The 18645-nt window shown below is 38.3% G+C and overlaps 1 protein-coding gene across 5 annotated transcripts in view; it reads left to right on the plus strand.

The window, feature by feature from the left end:
- Positions 1-18645, plus strand: part of cacna1ba (calcium channel, voltage-dependent, N type, alpha 1B subunit, a) — a 214112-nt gene that overhangs the window by 103801 nt on the left and 91666 nt on the right. For 4 of the 5 annotated variants that reach the window (XM_049470674.1, XM_049470673.1, XM_049470676.1 and 1 more), the window contains exons 7-13: positions 500-615; positions 6649-6756; positions 9087-9170; positions 14394-14612; positions 15973-16085; positions 16407-16519; positions 17377-17508. In XM_049470674.1, coding sequence (XP_049326631.1) covers positions 500-615; positions 6649-6756; positions 9087-9170; positions 14394-14612; positions 15973-16085; positions 16407-16519; positions 17377-17508 — 885 coding nt within the window. The remainder of the gene's footprint in view (positions 1-499; positions 616-6648; positions 6757-9086; positions 9171-14393; positions 14613-15972; positions 16086-16406; positions 16520-17376; positions 17509-18645) is intronic. The other variant, XM_049470675.1, reaches the window with a different exon arrangement.

Here is an 18645-nt window from a genome sequence, read left to right on the forward strand (position 1 = left end):
TCGCTTTCTCTTTCTACCTCTTTGTCTTTTGACCTTTTCTTTCCTTCCTGCTTATTTATCTGTAAAGAAGATTTGTGTTGTGTTTCCCATCATTGCCAAACTCATAATTTGGTATCACTTTAAAAAAGACTACCTTTATAAAGGGTTTATAAATGGTTTACAATTAGTTTATTAATGGTTACTAATTAGGTTGTGAATTCCTTAAAAAAAACGTTAATAATCAGTTTTAACACACACGTAGAAAGGACATATCAACATATGAAACTTGTTCATCATCTGTCCTCCTCCCTCTTCCGGCTTCACTGGAAGGAGTTCTCGGGAAAAGGGATCTTCTGAGTCTGCCTGTTAAGCAGCTCTTTGACAGTAACCTGCAACTGTAACTGCTTCTATAGTCCATAAAGATGGTGTACAGTGTACATGTTATAATTATAATACATACTTTTTAATATATACAGTATAAGGTATAATTGACTGTTTGTGTGTGTGTGTGTGTTTACAGGGAGTTCGCTAAAGAGCGTGAACGGGTGGAGAAGAGGCAGGAGTTTCTGAAGCTGCGCAGACAGCAGCAGATCGAGAGAGAGCTCACAGGATACCTCGAGTGGATCTGTAAAGCAGGTATGTCCACCGCACACACACCCACACATGTACAGGGGTTGAACAATGAAACTGAAACACCTGTCATTTAAGTGGTGGAGGTTTCATGGCTATATTGGAGCAGCCTGGTGGCCAATCTTCATTAATTGAACATTGCACCAGTAAGAGCAGAGTGTGAAGGTTCAATTAGCAGGGTAAGAGCACAGTTTTGCTTAAAATATTGCAATGCACACAACATTATGGGAGACATAGCAGAGTTCAAAAGAGGACAAATTGTTGGTGCACGTCTTGCTGGTGCATCTGTGACCAAGACAGCAAGTCTTTGTGATGCATGAAGAGCCACGGTATCCAGGGTAATGTCAGCACACCACCAAGAAGGACCAACCACATCCAACAGGATTAACTGTGGACGCTGTAAGAGGAAGCTGTCTGAAAGGGATGTTCGGGTGCTAACCCGGATTGTATCCAAAAAAAAACATAAAACCACGGCTGATCAAATCACGGCAGAATTCAATGTGCACCTCAACTCTCCTGTTTCCACCAGAACTGTCCGTCACCACAATAAATTATTGTGGTCTAAAAACAGGAGTTTCAGTTTTATTGTCCAACCCCTGTATGTAAACGTACACATTGTCTTTGTATTGTCCACATTAATGTCACTAACAGAGACTGAATGGAATTAGGAATTGGAATTTGGATCCCCGATTGTAGGTGTAATTAGCACTGGGGAGACTGGGGACACTGAGGACACTGAGGACATGTCCCTGCCAATGTTTTCCCCGCCAGTCAGTTTTAATTATTATTTAATGTAACAGCTCACAGCAGAAACCAGGTCAAAAAAACTTTTAAAAGGTCAAACACCATGCACAGCATTTTCACTCAGTACATTTGCGCTGGTGATGTGCTGAGATAACTGAGATAATAGACATATCAGCTAAATGCTACGTAGCTATTTTATAATGGGAGGCATAGCAAAAGCTCCGCTGCCTGGTTATCTAAATTCTACTGGAATAATTATTTTTTTACGACTTACTTACTTACTTCTACTCGTCTTAAGCTTTGGGTTTTAATGTCATTTTTTCCCGCTGACATTACTTTTACTATTATACTTTAAGTAGTTTTAACACCAGTACTTTTATACTTTTACTTAAAGAGTAAAAAGCTTGAGTACTTGATGCTTCAACTTCTACACAAGTATTTTAAACCCTAGTATCTATACTTCTACCTGCAGAGTAATGGATGTGGAATCTTTTGACACCTTTGTATGTAATTTTATATATATACAGTTGTGGTCAAAAGTTTACATACACTTGTAAAAAAACATAATGTTATGGCTGTCTTGAGTTTTCAATAAGTTCTACAACTCTTATTTTTCTGTGATAGAGTGATCGGAACACATACATGTTTGTCACAAAAAACAGTCATAAAATTTGGTTCTTTCATAAATTTATTATGGGTCTGCTGAAAATGTCACCAAATCTGCTGGGTCAAAAATATACATACAGCAACAAAATTTGTCAATTTTGGTTATGTAGCGAGTTGTGTCAATCAAATTAGCTTCATGTCATGGCCTCTTCACTTCTTGTAAGTGATTCTGATTGACTACAGCTGTTATTAGAGTGATTAGACTCAGCTACAAAAGCTACAATGGGAAAGTCAAAGGAACTCAGTGTGGATCTGAAAAAGCGAATTATTGACTTGAACAAGTCAGGGAAGTCACTTGGAGCCATTTCAAAGCAGCTACAGGTCTATCTACAAGGTGGAGCAGCTACTGTAGGTAGAAGTGTCTAATACAGTGAGAGACAGTAAGTGAATACAGTGTTTAAAAACTCCAGCAGCACTGCTGCTCTATCTGATCCACTTGTACCATCAGCACAACACACTCTTCTAACACACTAATCACCACCATGCCTGTACAGTCACTGCAGTGCTGAGAATGAATGACCCACCACCCAAATAACATACATGCTCTGTGGTGGTCTATCCTGAGGGGTCCTGACCATTGAAGAACATGGTTCTCTCAGACTGAGAGCAGTAGGCTGATGCTGTCGTGGTGGTGAAGGTTAAAGTTGGGTTAGGTAGAGCTGTTCTGAGCTCAGTTCCAAAAGGTCTGACCCTCTGTAGATCAGTGCCGCCCCTCTCGGGCAGCTCCATGGCAACCAAATGCCCTTTCATTTTTATCACCAGGTGCTCTGAGGCTCTGAGGCTGCTGTCGCCCAACGTCTTTTTCACAATGCCTCACCAGCCTTGTGATTATTTTTAGTGGTAGAGCTAAAAAAAATATACCATATTCAGATTAAATTGTGATAAACTGTGATGAGAGTCTGCTTTACATTGTAGCAAAAGGTACAGCTGAGCACTATGGGTACCACTTTAAAATAAGGCTCCTTTATAAAGGGTTTATAAACCCACACATTGTAATCCCACATTCACAAAGATGCTTTTAAAAAAACATTTTTTAAACAATTTTTTACAGAATAACACATTTTAAAGTGGCAGTCCCTATTATTTTATGGAAAAGGAATAAAATATTGTGTTTAATGATGCTGTTAAGCCTAATATATTCATTCTAAAAACTGGGGCGTCGTCGTTTTTTGTAGGAGTTCTTCTTCTGGCCTCGTCATGTGTCTTTACGTACTTACGTCACATGTACAGCCTCTAAAAGAGGATCCGGCTCAGTTTTACTGAATGCGAGCGGCTGGTGGAGCAACGGGGACTTCAGAAGGGGAAACTCAGAGCTCAGTAGCTCATTCACCCATAGTAAAAACAGAGAAACAAAGGAGTGAAGTCTTTGACTGAGTGCTTCCTCTCTCCCTCTATCTTTCTCTGACTGAACATAACCTGGAATCGGATTCATCCGCTATGAAAGGAGACCGCATCACACCCACCCAGTTTAAAATGATTCTTCCGCATGCTCAGTGCAATTAACTATTCTCACCAGAGATAGCCCTAAATCTCAAAACTTACAGACATCAGCTTTAATATCAGACAAATACAGTAAATATGAAAATCATTACAATCATTATAATTTCATTTATTAAGGAAAACAACTTAAAAAAAATATCCAAACCAATCTGGTCCTGTATGAAAAAAGGATTTGCCTCCTAAATCGAATAAGTGGTTGTGCCACCCTTGGCGGCAACAATTGAAATGTTTAGAAAAAAGTGTGTTCTGGTCTCTTTTATGACCTCATAGATGAGCTGTCCATGCCCTTTTTGAGTAATTTCAAACCCTCAGCAATTACTGTAACCTTTTCCATACTGAGAGATCAGTCAGTGACTTTGTTTTCTCTCATCTGTTCTTGATTTTTTTTTTTTTCTGATCGGATCATTATGTGTTGCTTTTTTTTAAACTGGTCTTGTATGACTGGAGATAACTGCTTAACAACATTGATGACAAAGATGAATTCCCAACTAGTGAATATACTTGCATAGAAAAAAGGACTTTTGACTGTATCTGCAATACTGACAGGCTGACAGTTTGTGAGATCCATTGCTTTTTATAGAATTCTTTATTAAAGATTAAATAATAAAAAATCTTGTTTTCCCCTGGAGTGTGCACATACTTAATCTGTATGTCCCTTTTGCTCCTCTAGATGAGGAAAAAAAAACACTTTTTGTTCTCTTTTTTTCAACATCTGTTCTCTTCTGAAGGCCACACATACAAACAGTCCATAAAAGGCTTAATTTGCCCTCGGCCTGAGAGTTAATTAGCTGTTTCTCAGCATGGAGCTTTCTCCCGCTCATTGTTTTTCAGCAGCGACCGGTCCTGCTCTGTGGAGATTTAATTGACTTGCAGGAGTGATTTCCCCGTCTCCCCTGGCTGATGCTGATGCTGATGCTGATTCTGATTCTGATGCTGCGGTGGCTGCGCTTTGATTTTTAGATTGAATGAAGTCATGTTCCAGTAAACCACTCGCAGTCAGTGTGTTTGGAGTGTGTACACAGACTAGGTGGTAAAAAGGCTCAGAGTGATGCATCAATTCAGATAAAAGTTTCTGTGTGTGGTAGAGGTGGTGAATAAGAAGTATATATATAAGTATAAGTACTTTGTTACTGTATTTAAATGAGAACTCTGGTATAAAATGGACTTTTGTTGTAGTAAAACATGATAAAAAGTACTTACCTTTGATGAATAGCACACCTCCGTTCTCCCACAGCGTTCTGAGATCAAGAAATTTTAACAGTTTGTCCAAACACCCTTCAGACTGGGTGAAACGGGGCATAATTTCCCCTGATAAATCACTTTTTATGCCGTTATCCAGCTCAAAGTTATCTCCACACCTCCTTGCTAGAATCCAGAGAGCCCTGACATTTAAAACGAGGCATCACTAGTGATAGGGGGGGTCCTAATGAGTGAGTTGGGTAATTGGTCGTGTAAATTGGGGAGAAAATGGGGAAAATAATTAGAAAATAAATGAATAAATATGGAAATAATGAAACAGTAATAGCACTAATAACACAACAATAATAATGTTGTAATAACAATGATATAACACAAAGTAATAGCATTGTAGTAAAATGGTTATAAGATAAAATGAATAACTATGTAACAATAAAAATGTAATAACATAATAATAACATGCTAATAATCCAGTGGTAATAAATTTGTTTGTGTAGTCTCTATTTATGTGGGGTTTTTTTCGTTATATTTGCATTAAAATCGCTGGTGTTTTCTTCAGGAATTGTGTATCTAGTTTTGAAGCTGTTATTTTTATGTGAATATAATTATTAAATCTTAAATAATTTTGCTTTATGGAAGTTTTTTTTATTATTCTCCAGCTCTAAATCCAGTGTGTGCAGCTTCAACTAAATCGGTGATCTTTTCACAGCAGGGTTCAGTTTCACTTGTCTGGCCTTCCTTATGGAATGGCTCCCTGCCAAGTGTGTCCTTCCCCTAGTGCTTAAATGTCTGCAATTTGCAGATTAAAATGACAGGAGTGTGTGTGTGTGTGTGTGTGTGTGTGTGTGCTCTGCCTGTGTCGGGTCTAACACAGCGGTTTCAGGAGCTCACGGCTGATGGATACAGGTTTACTCAACAGGAGGAATTAAATTTTAGAGACTAGATGATAAAACTTATGCATGCATGTGTGGCGGCTTGTCTGCTGCCCTAGTAGGCTTTTTAAATTCTGGTCTTTATTCTTCACATATACATAAAAAATAATCCTGATTATTAAGCGTCTGCAACTGCTCATACATCTCCTGTGCTGCATTTAAGCTCCTCTGGAGCGCTTAAATATAACTAACATATAAACAGTATAAAGAAATCACTGAATACACACATTGCTGCACGAAAAATAAGAAAACAAAATAAAATAAGAAACTTAAAAATAAAATATGCAGCTTAATCTCAGTTACTTGTGATTGTTCAGTTTTTTTTTTCAGTCAGACAAAAATAAATTATATCTCTCATTTACTTATTTTCTTTTTTTAGAGAGAAAGGTTTTTTTAGAGAGAGAGAGAGAGAGAGAGAGAGAAAGATTTTTTTTAATAACAGGACAGAACATTACATAAATTAAATAAACAGAACCACAATATACCTGCACATATACACAAAAGATAATAATTAAGCTCTGCAACTGCATATACATCTATAAAATATAAAAACAAAGGGAAATACAGCACATGATCTACATTTTCAGGCTCATTCTCTAACATGTAATGTTAGAGAATGTTAACGCAACCGGAGCAGAAATTATTAATTATCAGGCAAAATATGCTTCAATACTTGTTAAAAATACACAGAAATGTGACTAAAACTGATGTAGATAAAAATAAAAGCACAGAAAAATACAACACATCAACTAACTTCCAACAGAAGTATAAAACATAACAAGATTTTCTTTTTTTACAAAAGATTAACATAAGAATAATAATTTTGTAAGAATTCATATTATTTTACTCTGTTACACATGCACTTGCTAAGTGTGTCCATGCTGTGTCAGTGTGTGTGCATGCTGTGTGAGTGTGTGTGCATGCTGTGTGAGTGTGTGTGCATGCTGTGTCAGCGTGTGTCTGTGTTCTCGTGTGTGAAGTAATGTTCTCTGTGTTTCAGAGGAGGTCATGCTGGCGGAGGAGGATAAGAACGCGGAGGAGAGGTCTCCTCTGGATGGCGCCTGGTACAAGAGGAAGTGCAACAACCCAGGTGGGAATATTTTTGAAGGTAATGTACACTGTTCTGAGTGCAGATCACTTTTTATAGTAGTAGTAAAGATTGCATCGTGAGCATGCTCATTTTATCATGTCTCAAGTCTTAGTTGCATAAACTAAGCTGTTCATTGTGATCTTGAGAGTCTGCCAACCTGGATGAATAAAATTCACACCTTTCTCATTGTTCTCATGGTTATTATCTATTTGCATGCTGGACCTGCATATCCACCTGTCACTGACACTCATCATCATAGTCGTTCCCCCTGGGCTACCTTCTCTTTCAAGTGGATGTTTCCTGAGTATTTCTGTCTCTTAATACCAAATGTTAGCTTTACGCAGTTCTCACAAGCATAATAATGTTGTTTGTATTGTAGGTCTTGTAATTGACACGAAAATAAATCAAATTTCTTTGCATTGTAATTTTTAAGTTCTAAAAACTCATACTAATGTCCAATACACTTATAATGGGGACACCTTTCACTCAATATCAGGTTTAAACCAGCTTAAACCGGTCTTCACTGGTTAAATATCACTGCTGCACTGAGAAGGATCTATTGACAGTGTCCTGTGGGCAGCATCCTGGGGGCAGCGTCTTGTGGACATTGTCCTGTGGGCAGTATTCTGTGGGCAGTTTCCTGTGGGCATTGTCCTGTGGGCAGCGTCTTGTGGACATTGTCCTGTGGGCAGCATTCTGTGGGCATTGTCTTGTGGGCAGCATCTTGTGGACATTGTCCTGTGGGCAGCATTCTTTTGGCAGTTTTCTATGGCCATTGTCCTGTGCGCAGCATCTTGTGGACATTGTCCTGTGGGCAGCATTTTTTGGGCAGTTTCCTATAAGCATTGTCCTGTGGGTACCATCTTGTGGACATTGTCCTGTGGGCAGCATCCTGTGGGCAGTTCCCTATGGGCATTGTCCTGTGAGCAGCATCTTGTGGACATTGTCCTGTGGGCAGCATACTGTGGGCAGTTTCCTATAAGCATTGTCTTGTGGGCAGCATCTTGTGGACATTGTCCTGTGGGCAGCATCCTGTGGGCAGTTTCCTATGGGCATTGTCCTGTGGACAGCATCTTGTCGACAGTGTCCTGTGGGCAACTTCCTGTGGACAGTGTCCTTTGGGCAGCATCCTGTGGGCAGTGTTCTGTGGGCAGTTTCCTGTGGACATTGTACTGCGGACATTGTCCTGTGGCCATTGTCCTGTCTACAGCATCTTGTCGGCAGCGTCCTGTGGGCCACTTCCTGTGGACAGTGTCCTTTGGGCAGCATCCTGTGGGCAGTGTTCTGTGGGCAGTGTCCTGTGGAAATTGTCCTGTGGGTATTGTTCTGTAGGCAGCATCCTGTGGACATTGTCCTGGGGGCAGCCTCCTGTGGGCAGTGTCCTGTGATCAGCATCCCGTGGGCAGCATCCTGTGGACATTGTCCTGTGAGCACAGGTAAAGGACTAAATCAGGGGTTGGCAATTAAGTTTGGCCGTGGGCCAGATATTTTCCAACCCATTACGTGGTGGGCCACAAAAAAAAAAATATGTTTTGTAAAATGAAGTGTAATGGGATGGAGTGCTACAGACTAGTATCTCTCCAGCCCAGAGGGTTGTTGAACCCAATTGCAGAACAGTTGATCTCAAAGCAGGTAAACCCAAGTAGAAATGAAACAATAAATAAATAAACACACCACTCCTTACGCAGTATCGAACCCGTGTCGACAGGGTCGTGGTCCAATACACTATCGCTGCCCCGGCTAGTGAATTGGGACACAGCCAGACAAAAAACTCCCTTATAAGGAGATAGGGAGCCCAAGAACGGGCGGAAAAACAAGAACAGGCGGAAACTGCATCCACTCTCTCATCCACTCATTGTACCATCATAATGTTATAATGTTATGCTTGGTCAGTGTATATTCTTTCATCAGCATGTTTTGTAATGTATAATGTATTTTGTAGTGCTGTAGTGTGAGCTGATGATTAGCCCTGCGTTTAGTTTGTCCGGCTGGATGAAAGTGTATTTTAAATTATATTCTTAATGTGTTTTTAGATTAGTGTTTATCAGCCGTTTAGCAGGTTAGTAGTGGCTGTGTGCTGAAGTGCTCTCAGTCTGATGACTCAGCTCTTACTGCATGAGTGCATCCACCTGCATTATGTTTGTGTGTGTGTGTGTGTGTGTGAGAGAGAGAGAGAGAGAGAGTCTGTTGGTGTGTATATTAGTGGTCTCATGCTAAAATCCTGGAAATGCTTCATGCTGAGTTCTTGTAAAAGCCAGTCTAACTTATTTCTCAGTCTTGCTTTGTCTCTGTTTTCATACAGTACATTGTTCATACAGTTGAAACTCTGCAATGCTCTTGTTTTTTAGTGTTGAAAAGATCCAAAAAGAGCAAAAATGACCTCATCAATGCAGAAGAAGGAGAAGACCACTTCACCGACATCTCATCAGTCGGTAAGCTTTAATCTAGCGGCTCACAATATTGTTTTAAAAGTACACAAGCTAACAGACATATACATACAGCACTGGTAAACATTTAGAGACTATTTAATTTCTTATAGGTATATGATTAATAGGGGTGTCACGATTCTCTAAATCCTCGATTTGATTTTATTTCCGATTTTAGGGTCACGATTTGATTCAATTCTCGATTTTCTTTTTTCTTTTTTTTACAGAAGAGAGGCCTATGCCAGTTTTAGATTAGTCTATGGTCAGTCATTGGTTTGATTCATCAAATTTACAATATCTTATTTAAAGAGGTGGGCTTGATATAAGTGATGCAAAGTGATACAAGTGATCTGTAACACACCACATTAGGCACTAATGGTCAAATTTAAAGAATTTAATTAAGATATATATGTTATGCCATCTAGTGGCTTTTTTGGGAGCAGCAGTGTGCACTATTAAAACAGCAATGTGCAACATAACAAAAGAAATAATAAAAAAATACAGGAACAGTCTTGTACAACATATTAGAACAATTAGAGCCTTAACAAACTGAACTCTATCCTACTATAACAGTTCAACATGAAAAATAAGACTCATCCCTGAGAATGACGAGTTTTTTCTTTAATAAAGATATATTATTAACTTTATCTGAGAGAAAGATGCTCCTTAAGGTACTAAAACTATTAACATATTTGAGGCTACACAAAACAACTGTTATTTTTATATTTTCAAGTTTTTCTTTAAGAAGATGAGAATGTCCACATTCTCTGGAGAAAGGGCTGCTCTTTCAGCAGTCACAATGTCTGCGGCATCGGCTACAGTGTGCTGCGCCATTTGCGTAGCGTGTGCATGCTTGCGTAGCTTAGAGGGAGGGATCGTCGATCATCTTTTTGACTTCGATGCTCAAAACCATCAAATAATTTAGATCGATTTCGATATAATATTTCGAAATCGTGACACCCCTAATGATTAAGTAAAATGAATATTGTTGTTTTATTTTATACACTACAGACAGAATCAATATTTGGTGGAATAACCCTGTTTTTTTAATCACAGTTTTCATGCATCTTGGCATGTATTCCTCCACCAGTTTTACACACTGCTTTTGGATAAACTGCTTTTGGATTTCTTTCCAGAGCATTTTTGAGCTGCTAACTTGGTTCGTGTTAGCTGTATGCTATTGGTTTCACTCTTTATAGCGTGAGACCACCTTTTCAAATATACTACAAATCATGTGTAATTTATACTAGATTTTCAGCATATTTTTAAAAGATAAAAGATATGTCTAATATGCACCTTTGAGATAAAGTCGCAGCTCATGTGGTTAGAAGTTCATGGCTGAAGAAATGACAAAGAAGAAGCCATGAAATGACTCCTATTAGTGTGGCAGTCCGTATTTTGTTGTTTCTAAGCTGAAAGCAGAAGCATTTCTGAGTGAAGAAGGGATACAATATTGTCTTTAATGGTACCAGTGTGCTGGAACCACCATCCCTGTTAAGCCTAATAATATATTCATTGTAAAAACTGAGGTACCGCCTCTAAAAGAACATACGGCTCAGTTTTACTGAACGCGAGCAGCTGGTGGAGCAATGGGGACTTCAGAAGAGGTAACTCAGAGCTCAGTAGCTCAATCAGTCATACACTGAAACAAATGATGAGTAAAATTTACTTAACATAAGTTTCGCACCTTTCTGCATTTGCTTTTTTTTATAAATTTAATTTCAGATAATTTAAAGTAACTTCAACTCGGTTTCAAGACTTAAATGTTACATAGAGTAAAAAGTGAACAGAACTTTAGTCAATCCTTTCTTTTAGTAAACTTTACTTCATTTATGCACACAATATTACCTAATTACAATTACTTCATTCATACTCAATTAATTACTCAAATAATTTTTGATACATAATATATTATAATTCTTGAAATGTAAATATTTTAGTTAAAACACACATATTACACTGTCTCAACACATGGATGGCATGTAATACATTCTTTTTAGTATCATGAGATTACATAAATATTTGAATGTGTGTTTTAACTAAAAATATTTACAATTCAGGAATTATAATATATTATGTATAATAAATTATTTGAGTAATATTGTAAAAATTAAGTTACTGTAATTAGGTAATATTGGATGCAGAAATGAAGTAAAGTTTACTAAAAGAAATTGACTTATTTACTCTATGTAACATGTAAGTCTTGAAAGTTACTTAAATTTATCTGAAATTAAATTTACTGAAAAAAAAGCAAATGCAGAAAGTTGCGAAACTTTTTTAAAGTAAATTTTACTCATCATTTTTTTTTCAGTGTCGTAAAACAGAGTGTGTAGTTGAAGTGACTCTCTGACTGAACATAACCTGGAATCGGATTTATCTGTGTAACGCCACAGACGGGAGTCAGACGCTCGCGGTACAAACAAAACGAGGCTTTATTATAAAGCACGTAAGCTGATAGGGTAGTCCGATAACAGGCGTGGGTCAAAGCCAGAAAAACAACCAACCAAAACATCAGAGCCGAATCACAAACCGAAAACTAAACCATAAAACAGAAGCAGAGTTCAATAAACCAGAAAATCACAAAACAAACAGAACAAAGGGTAAGGCAGAAACGTAGTCGAAAAAGAACAAAACAAAGGTCATACACGGGTAATATAGACAGAAGAAGAATGCTCAGTATATCGCTGGAAATACAGGGAAAATACCTTGCGACACGCGAGACAAACAGACTGATATTTATACTAAAACTAAATTACAAACACCTGAACACAGTCTAAAATTCCGGTGACGTAGAACGCCTGAGTGAGCCGCGGTTGGCTGAGTCTGAGCGCGTGGTGTTGACAGGGGCATGCTGGGAGGTGTAGTTCCGGACCGGGGAGTCAGAGAAAGGAACTACAGAGTCTGTGGCAGGCGTGACAATCTGCTCTAGTTTAAAATGATTCTTCCGCATGCTCGGTGCAGTTACCCATTCTCACCAGAGAGGTCGCTAAATCCCTAAACTTACAGACATCAGCTTTAAGTATCCTGCGTTATTCTACGTCTCCTGAGTCACAGTGAGCTCTGCAGGTCTGCACAGCTGATTTAACCCACTGTGATTAATGCAGCCCCATATTCCCACGCTGATGTGCTGCTAAAATTAAAGACATTTATTGGGCTTTTGTTTCAGCTTCAGTGGATGGAGTCGGGGTGGAGAAAGAGGAATGAGGGCTAGAGAGGGAGAGAGAGAGAATGAGAGAATGAGAGAATGAGTGGGTGGGTGGAGAGAGAGAGAGAGAGAGAGATGGAACACATGAAGGCCTGTCCAGTTTATGAGGCTTCAGCTTGTGTCAAATTTCCAGATTAAAATAGCCCGTGAAATGATTATTCCTCGTCTCTCCCAGGGCGAGTTACGAGATGCTAATGGGCCGATTTTTCACCTCGGCCTTTTTTCACACTCCGTCTTGACATTTGAGTTTAATTTGAGTTACTGAGGGTTTAATATAGTACAGAAGCTGGAGGCAGACTCTGAGCTCAGGCTGTGTGTGTGTTAGGTAACATGTAGAGCTCTTATTACAACATGCGATTGATTTTTAGGGCCCTATTGTACACCCTGCTTATTACTATCTTACACCCCGTCAACAGTGTAATTATAAATATTTTCACACCTTGCACCTGCACTGTTAAAATAGCGTCAAAGTTTAGGAATGAATCTACACTGAAAGGCGTGGTGGTCTGGAAGGTATGAGTTGTGTTTAGATACATTTCTGGCGTATTGCTATCTTGGCGGCGGAAAACACAGGAGCTCCACTGACTGATTAAAACTCTGACAACAGTCAGTCGTCTCAGTCCATTTCTACACACACACGGACGCTCTTCAGAGCACAAACCCGGTTTATCTCAACAATAAACATAATTAAGAATAAAATAACATTACTGTTCCATTAAATGAGCTGCTGGTGTATCTTCACAGGTCAGTATCTGTCTCTACTGCGACGCACAAAAGCGCTGCACTGTTAAGATATAAACGTGCCAAAGTCAGAGCTCACCCGGCTCTTAAAGGGAATGATTTCTGCTACACTGATTTATTTTATACTGGTTTATTTCATCTTACGCCCAAAACACACCCATGATTAATCAAGATATTGAATTCGTTCATGCCTTTTGTGCATTTTAAACTGGGAAAAGTATTTTTTCTGTGCCCTCACGATAGCAAAGACACACCGACATGCCCTAAATCCAGCTGCACAATCTGTAATTGAACAATACGCTATAGATCACTAAAATAGAGCCCCGCGACTTTTCATGTATTTAGTGATCATTAGGGTGTTCACATATAGTAAATTTGTTTATCTAAAATGAGGGCTTTAATTTCATTTTAAATTGTCTTAAAACATAGAGCTTAATCATTTTGGTTGCCAAATATTTTATATTATTGGCTTTTGGCACACCGGCTATTTGCATAACGGGTGTATCAATCAGATTCTCCATCAGTGTGCTGGTACCACCCCCAGCCCCCCCACAGATTCCAATTCTGAGCATGCTCTCTCTCTGGTCTTCCCTGACTCTGCTGATCATGTGACGCTATGGCGTTCACGCTCTCCGAGCTTCTGATTGCTCACACCTGGTCTGTCTTGTATAAATACCTCCCTGTTTCTTTTGTTTCCTCATCGAGTATTGAATCTAATTCTCTATTTTTTTTCTACTGAGCATTTCTTTTGTGCGTTTCTATTGTTTCTGACTTGTTTTTGTGGTGTTTTTTTTACTGTTCTTTTGCCTTGCTCTTTCCATCGCTTGTTTACCGTAGCTGAACCCTATTTTTGTATTTAAACTACTCTAAATATGGTATTGCTGTCATTTTATAACTGACCCTGCCTGTCACTGACTACTCCTGTAAGCCTTACCTCTTTGTTAATAAATGATTTGGTCGGTATCTGCATTTGTCTGTCTTTGATCTGGTCTGCTTAACACCAAAGGCTACCTTATATAAATTTGTAGAGGATATATTCTAATTCACTGTCTGGGCTGTATGTTGCCAGTGATTTTTTTTTACATTGTTTTATAAATTCATGATAACTGCACTGGTAGAAATGCTTCAAATGAATAATTAAGTTAAATCGACATTAAATAGTTATTTTCTTCTCTTGTACAGTTGCAGATTTGGAGCCAGAAGGTTTTATGCTCCAGCATCATTATTTGAAGAAAGTTGAAAGATGCTGACTGTCTTTATTCTCTCTGATCTTTGTCCTGCAGCACCGCAGGGATCTCCGTTCGCCCGGGCCAGTGTGAAGAGCAGCAAGCTGGAGAGCTCCTCCTACTTCCGGAGGAAAGAGAAGAGGATCCGGTTCTTCATCCGACGCATGGTGAAGTCTCAGGGCTTCTACTGGACCGTGCTGTGCCTGGTGGGCCTGAACACACTGTGTGTGGCTATAGTGCATTACGAGCAGCCCGAGTGGCTCACCTACGCTCTGTGTGAGTACACTGCAGACCATCTACTGTATATCCACACCTATACTTTCTATTCTGCTGTAAATTTTAATAATATACCACAGTTACTTCCAACTCTATGATGTGATTGGCTTAGAGGTGTTCTATGAGTGCCGTTATCAGCCGGTAATGCACTGTAACTGAAGCCCTCCATGTATTACTCCGCCACCTACCATACAGGTAACCTAGCAATGATGCAGCGCTTACAAGCCAAACTTTTCTCATCCTCTTTAACTCAAAATCTTTTAATTAACAGCGATAATGAAACTGCGGTATAATCACAAAAATACACTTGTGCAGTACTTTTTTTAAGTCACTTGCAGCAAAGAGGCCCATGGTCACTCTGGAAGAGCTGCAGAAATCCACAGTTCAGGTGGGAGAATAAAGCAATAATACACGAGAGGGAGTGCCATAACGTGTAATATTGGCACTGCAATGCCAATATTACATGTTAGAGTATGAACCTTTAGTGTATTTTTGCTTAATTATGTTATACTGACCTGCCAGTAGTCATGGGATACCAGTATGTACAGTGAAAAGTTGAAAAAAGACATAAAGAAATTTAGTTTATTGACATTTCAAATGAGAGACCAACATAGAATAACTTATAATTGCGAAGTGAAAGGTTTCAATATGGCTTTCAATATTTTAAACACAAAAAAATCCAAAAAGTACAAACGTCAATTAATTAGTTAATATAAAGTGTCCAGCTGTGTGTAATTCAATCTCAGTATAAATATAAACACCTGTTCTGTGAAGGCTTCAATTGTTTGTTAGTGAACCCTAGTGAACAAACAGCACCATGAAGACCATAAAACTCACCAGACAGGTCAGAGATAAAGTTGTGAGGAAGACATTTAAAGCAGGGTTAGTTCATAAAAAAAACATATCCCAAGCTTTGAGCATCCCAGGGAGCACTGTTCCCCCATCCATCATGCAAAAATGAATGAAAAAGTATTTTACAACCGCAAACCAACCAAGACATGGCCATGGTCCCCCAAACTGAAACTGACAGATCAAGCAGGGAGAGCACTGGTCAGAGAAGCAGCCAAAAGGCCCATGGTCACTCTGGAGGAGCTGCAGAAATCCACAGCTGAGGTTGGAGAAACTATAAGTCATGCACTCCACAAATCTGCCCTTTATGGAAGAGTCAATTCAATGAGAAAATCGTTGTTGAAAGAAAAACAAATTTGCAATTTTCCACAAGCCATGTAGGTGAGACAGCAAATGTGGATTGTGACCGTAGCTTATTATCACTTTATATTAGTATAACTATATTTTAAATATTGCTCAATAGGTCATGTCAGGTCATCATGTGTATTATTGCTGTGTTTTTTCGCTGCAGATTTGGCAGAGTTTGTGTTTCTGGGCTTGTTCTTGACTGAGATGAGTCTGAAGATGTATGGCCTCGGTCCCAGAAACTACTTCCACTCCTCCTTCAACTGCTTCGACTTTGGGGTGAGCGTCTTCTTTCATTATATGAACATGATGAATGGCCATCATTGCCTTGCCCTGTAATAATGTAACAAATTCCAAGTGAAATGTCTTGTTTTTAACTCTTTAAATCTTAAAACTGGGCCTGAATATTGATTAATGCCTCATTCTCCCACTATTAGAAGAATAATACCTTATATTGGATTATATTGGGTAAAATTAAAGCAGTGTGGATTTTTCTGAATGCTTATTTTTAATGTTTTGAGTTTCTTTTCATCTTAGGAAATAAGAGTCTGGACTTGACTCAGCATCATATGGATTATTATATATTCTGTATTGTTATAGGTGATTATAGGAAGCATTTTCGAGGTGATTTGGGCTGCAGTAAAACCCGGGGCCTCTTTTGGCATCAGTGTGTTGCGAGCTCTGCGGCTGCTCAGGATCTTCAAGGTTACAAAGTAAGAAAAGAGAAATATCTATTGTTCTGTTCGTAATCAGAAGATAAATAAAACAAGATTAAAAAAAAACAAGATAAATACACATAAAATGTTATGCTACAAGTTAAAGTAAGTAAAAAAACAGTTTTTTTTAGTGATGGTATTGAAAAATATATTTTTGGCTCCATAAAAAGCATATTTGTACAATAATTCCTTTAAATTAAAAATCCTTCCTGGGTCCTTCCTAATACACTGACACAATGGCTTGAGGGTCAAGTTCAAGTCATGAGGCCTCACCCCCTCAGCAGCCAGAGCCAGAGAAAGCAATAACAAATGGCACACTTTCCCTATTACCACTCTCACTGTGATGCTAGCTGGCACAGGTTTCTGTTAGCTGATGTATCAGAGCTGGGGATCTGGCACTTTCCTTGGAGAGCATTGGGTGCCTAGTAATGCTGCTTTGTTGGCAGTTTAAAAAGAGGCGATGGATCATTTCACATGTATCGGAGGAGGCATGCGCTTGTCCTGACCTTCCTAGGGTGTCAGGAGCATTGCGAGTGATAGGGGGCATCCTAGTGAGTAAGTGGGATAATTATTTAAGCTAAATTTGGTAGAAAATCAGGTTTAAAAAAAGCATCTTAATTAATTAAGGAGTATTTAACCTCAGACATGCATTTACAGAGTTTTTTCTTCATATTTTAAAGGAAATTCTGTTGATGTATGGACTATTGTGAGGTTCTCTTCCAGAATCTTCCAGAAATGTCCTAAAAAGCATACAAAGTTATTATCAATTAACTGTTGTATTGATAGACTGAAAGAGTCTTCAGAGTGTGTGTACATCTATATATGTGTGTGTGTGTGTGTGTGTGCTTTTATAGGTATTGGAACTCTTTACGAAACCTGGTGGTCTCTCTGCTGAACTCTATGAAGTCCATCATCAGCCTGCTCTTCCTCCTCTTCCTCTTCATCGTTGTGTTTGCTCTCTTGGGGATGCAACTGTTTGGGGGCCAGTAAGTTGATGAGTTTTTGTTTTGATGTACAGCTCTGAAAAAATTAAGAGACCACTTCAGTTTCTGAATCAGTTTCTCTGATTTTGCTATTTATAGGTTCATGTTTGAGTAAAATGAACATTGTTATTTTATTCTATAAACTACAGACAACATTTATCCCAAATTCCAAATAAAAAGATTGTCATTTAGAGCATTTATTTGCAGAAAATGAGAAAAAACTGAAATAACAAGTATGCAAAAATGCAGAGCTTTCAGACCTCAAATAATGCAAAGAAAACAAGTTCATATTAATAAAGTTTCATAAAGTTCAGAAATCAATATTTGGTGGAATAACCCAGTTTTTTTAATCACAGTTTCCATGCATCTTGGCATGTTGTCCTCCACCAGTCTTACACACTGCTTTTGGATAACTTTATGCCTTTACTCTTGATTATATTCCAGAGGTTTTCAATTTGGTAAAATAAAAAAAAAAATCATCATAATTTTTAGGTGGTCTCTTATCTTTTCCCCCTAGAGCTATATGTGTTTCTTTTTAGGGTTGTATATCATCAACTTTGAATGGAAGTCAATGTAAAAAAGTTTATTTCAGGGTATCTTGGAGAATTTCTATTGGTTCATCCATCAATGCATTTTGACAGAGTATAAGGGACAGTTTGTGTGTTCAAATTATGTAGTAACATATAGTAGAAACTAGAGAAAAATACTTTTTTTCATTGGACAGCAACGATATGCACACATCATCAAATGAGATAAAGATATGATAATGCAAAAGAAAACAAGTTCATATTTATAAAGTTCAGAGTTCAGAAATCAATATTTGGTGGAATAAAACTGGTTTTTAATCACAGTTTTCATGCATCTTGGCATGTTCTCCTCCACCAGTCTTACACACTGATTTTGGATAACTTTGGATAACTATGCCACTATGGGATAAAGGTGATCATCCATCTTCCTCTTGATTTTATTCTAGAGGTTTTCAATTTGGTAAAATAAAAAAAAATCATAATTTTTAAGTGGTCTCTTAATTTTTTGTCAGAGCTGTGTGTGTATATATATGTATATATATATATATATATATATATATATATATATATATACATATATATACATATATATACATATATTCACTTACTCAAA

This window comes from Astyanax mexicanus, chromosome 22, assembly GCF_023375975.1.
Source record: "Astyanax mexicanus isolate ESR-SI-001 chromosome 22, AstMex3_surface, whole genome shotgun sequence".
NCBI classification, from domain to species: Eukaryota; Metazoa; Chordata; class Actinopteri; order Characiformes; family Acestrorhamphidae; genus Astyanax; species Astyanax mexicanus.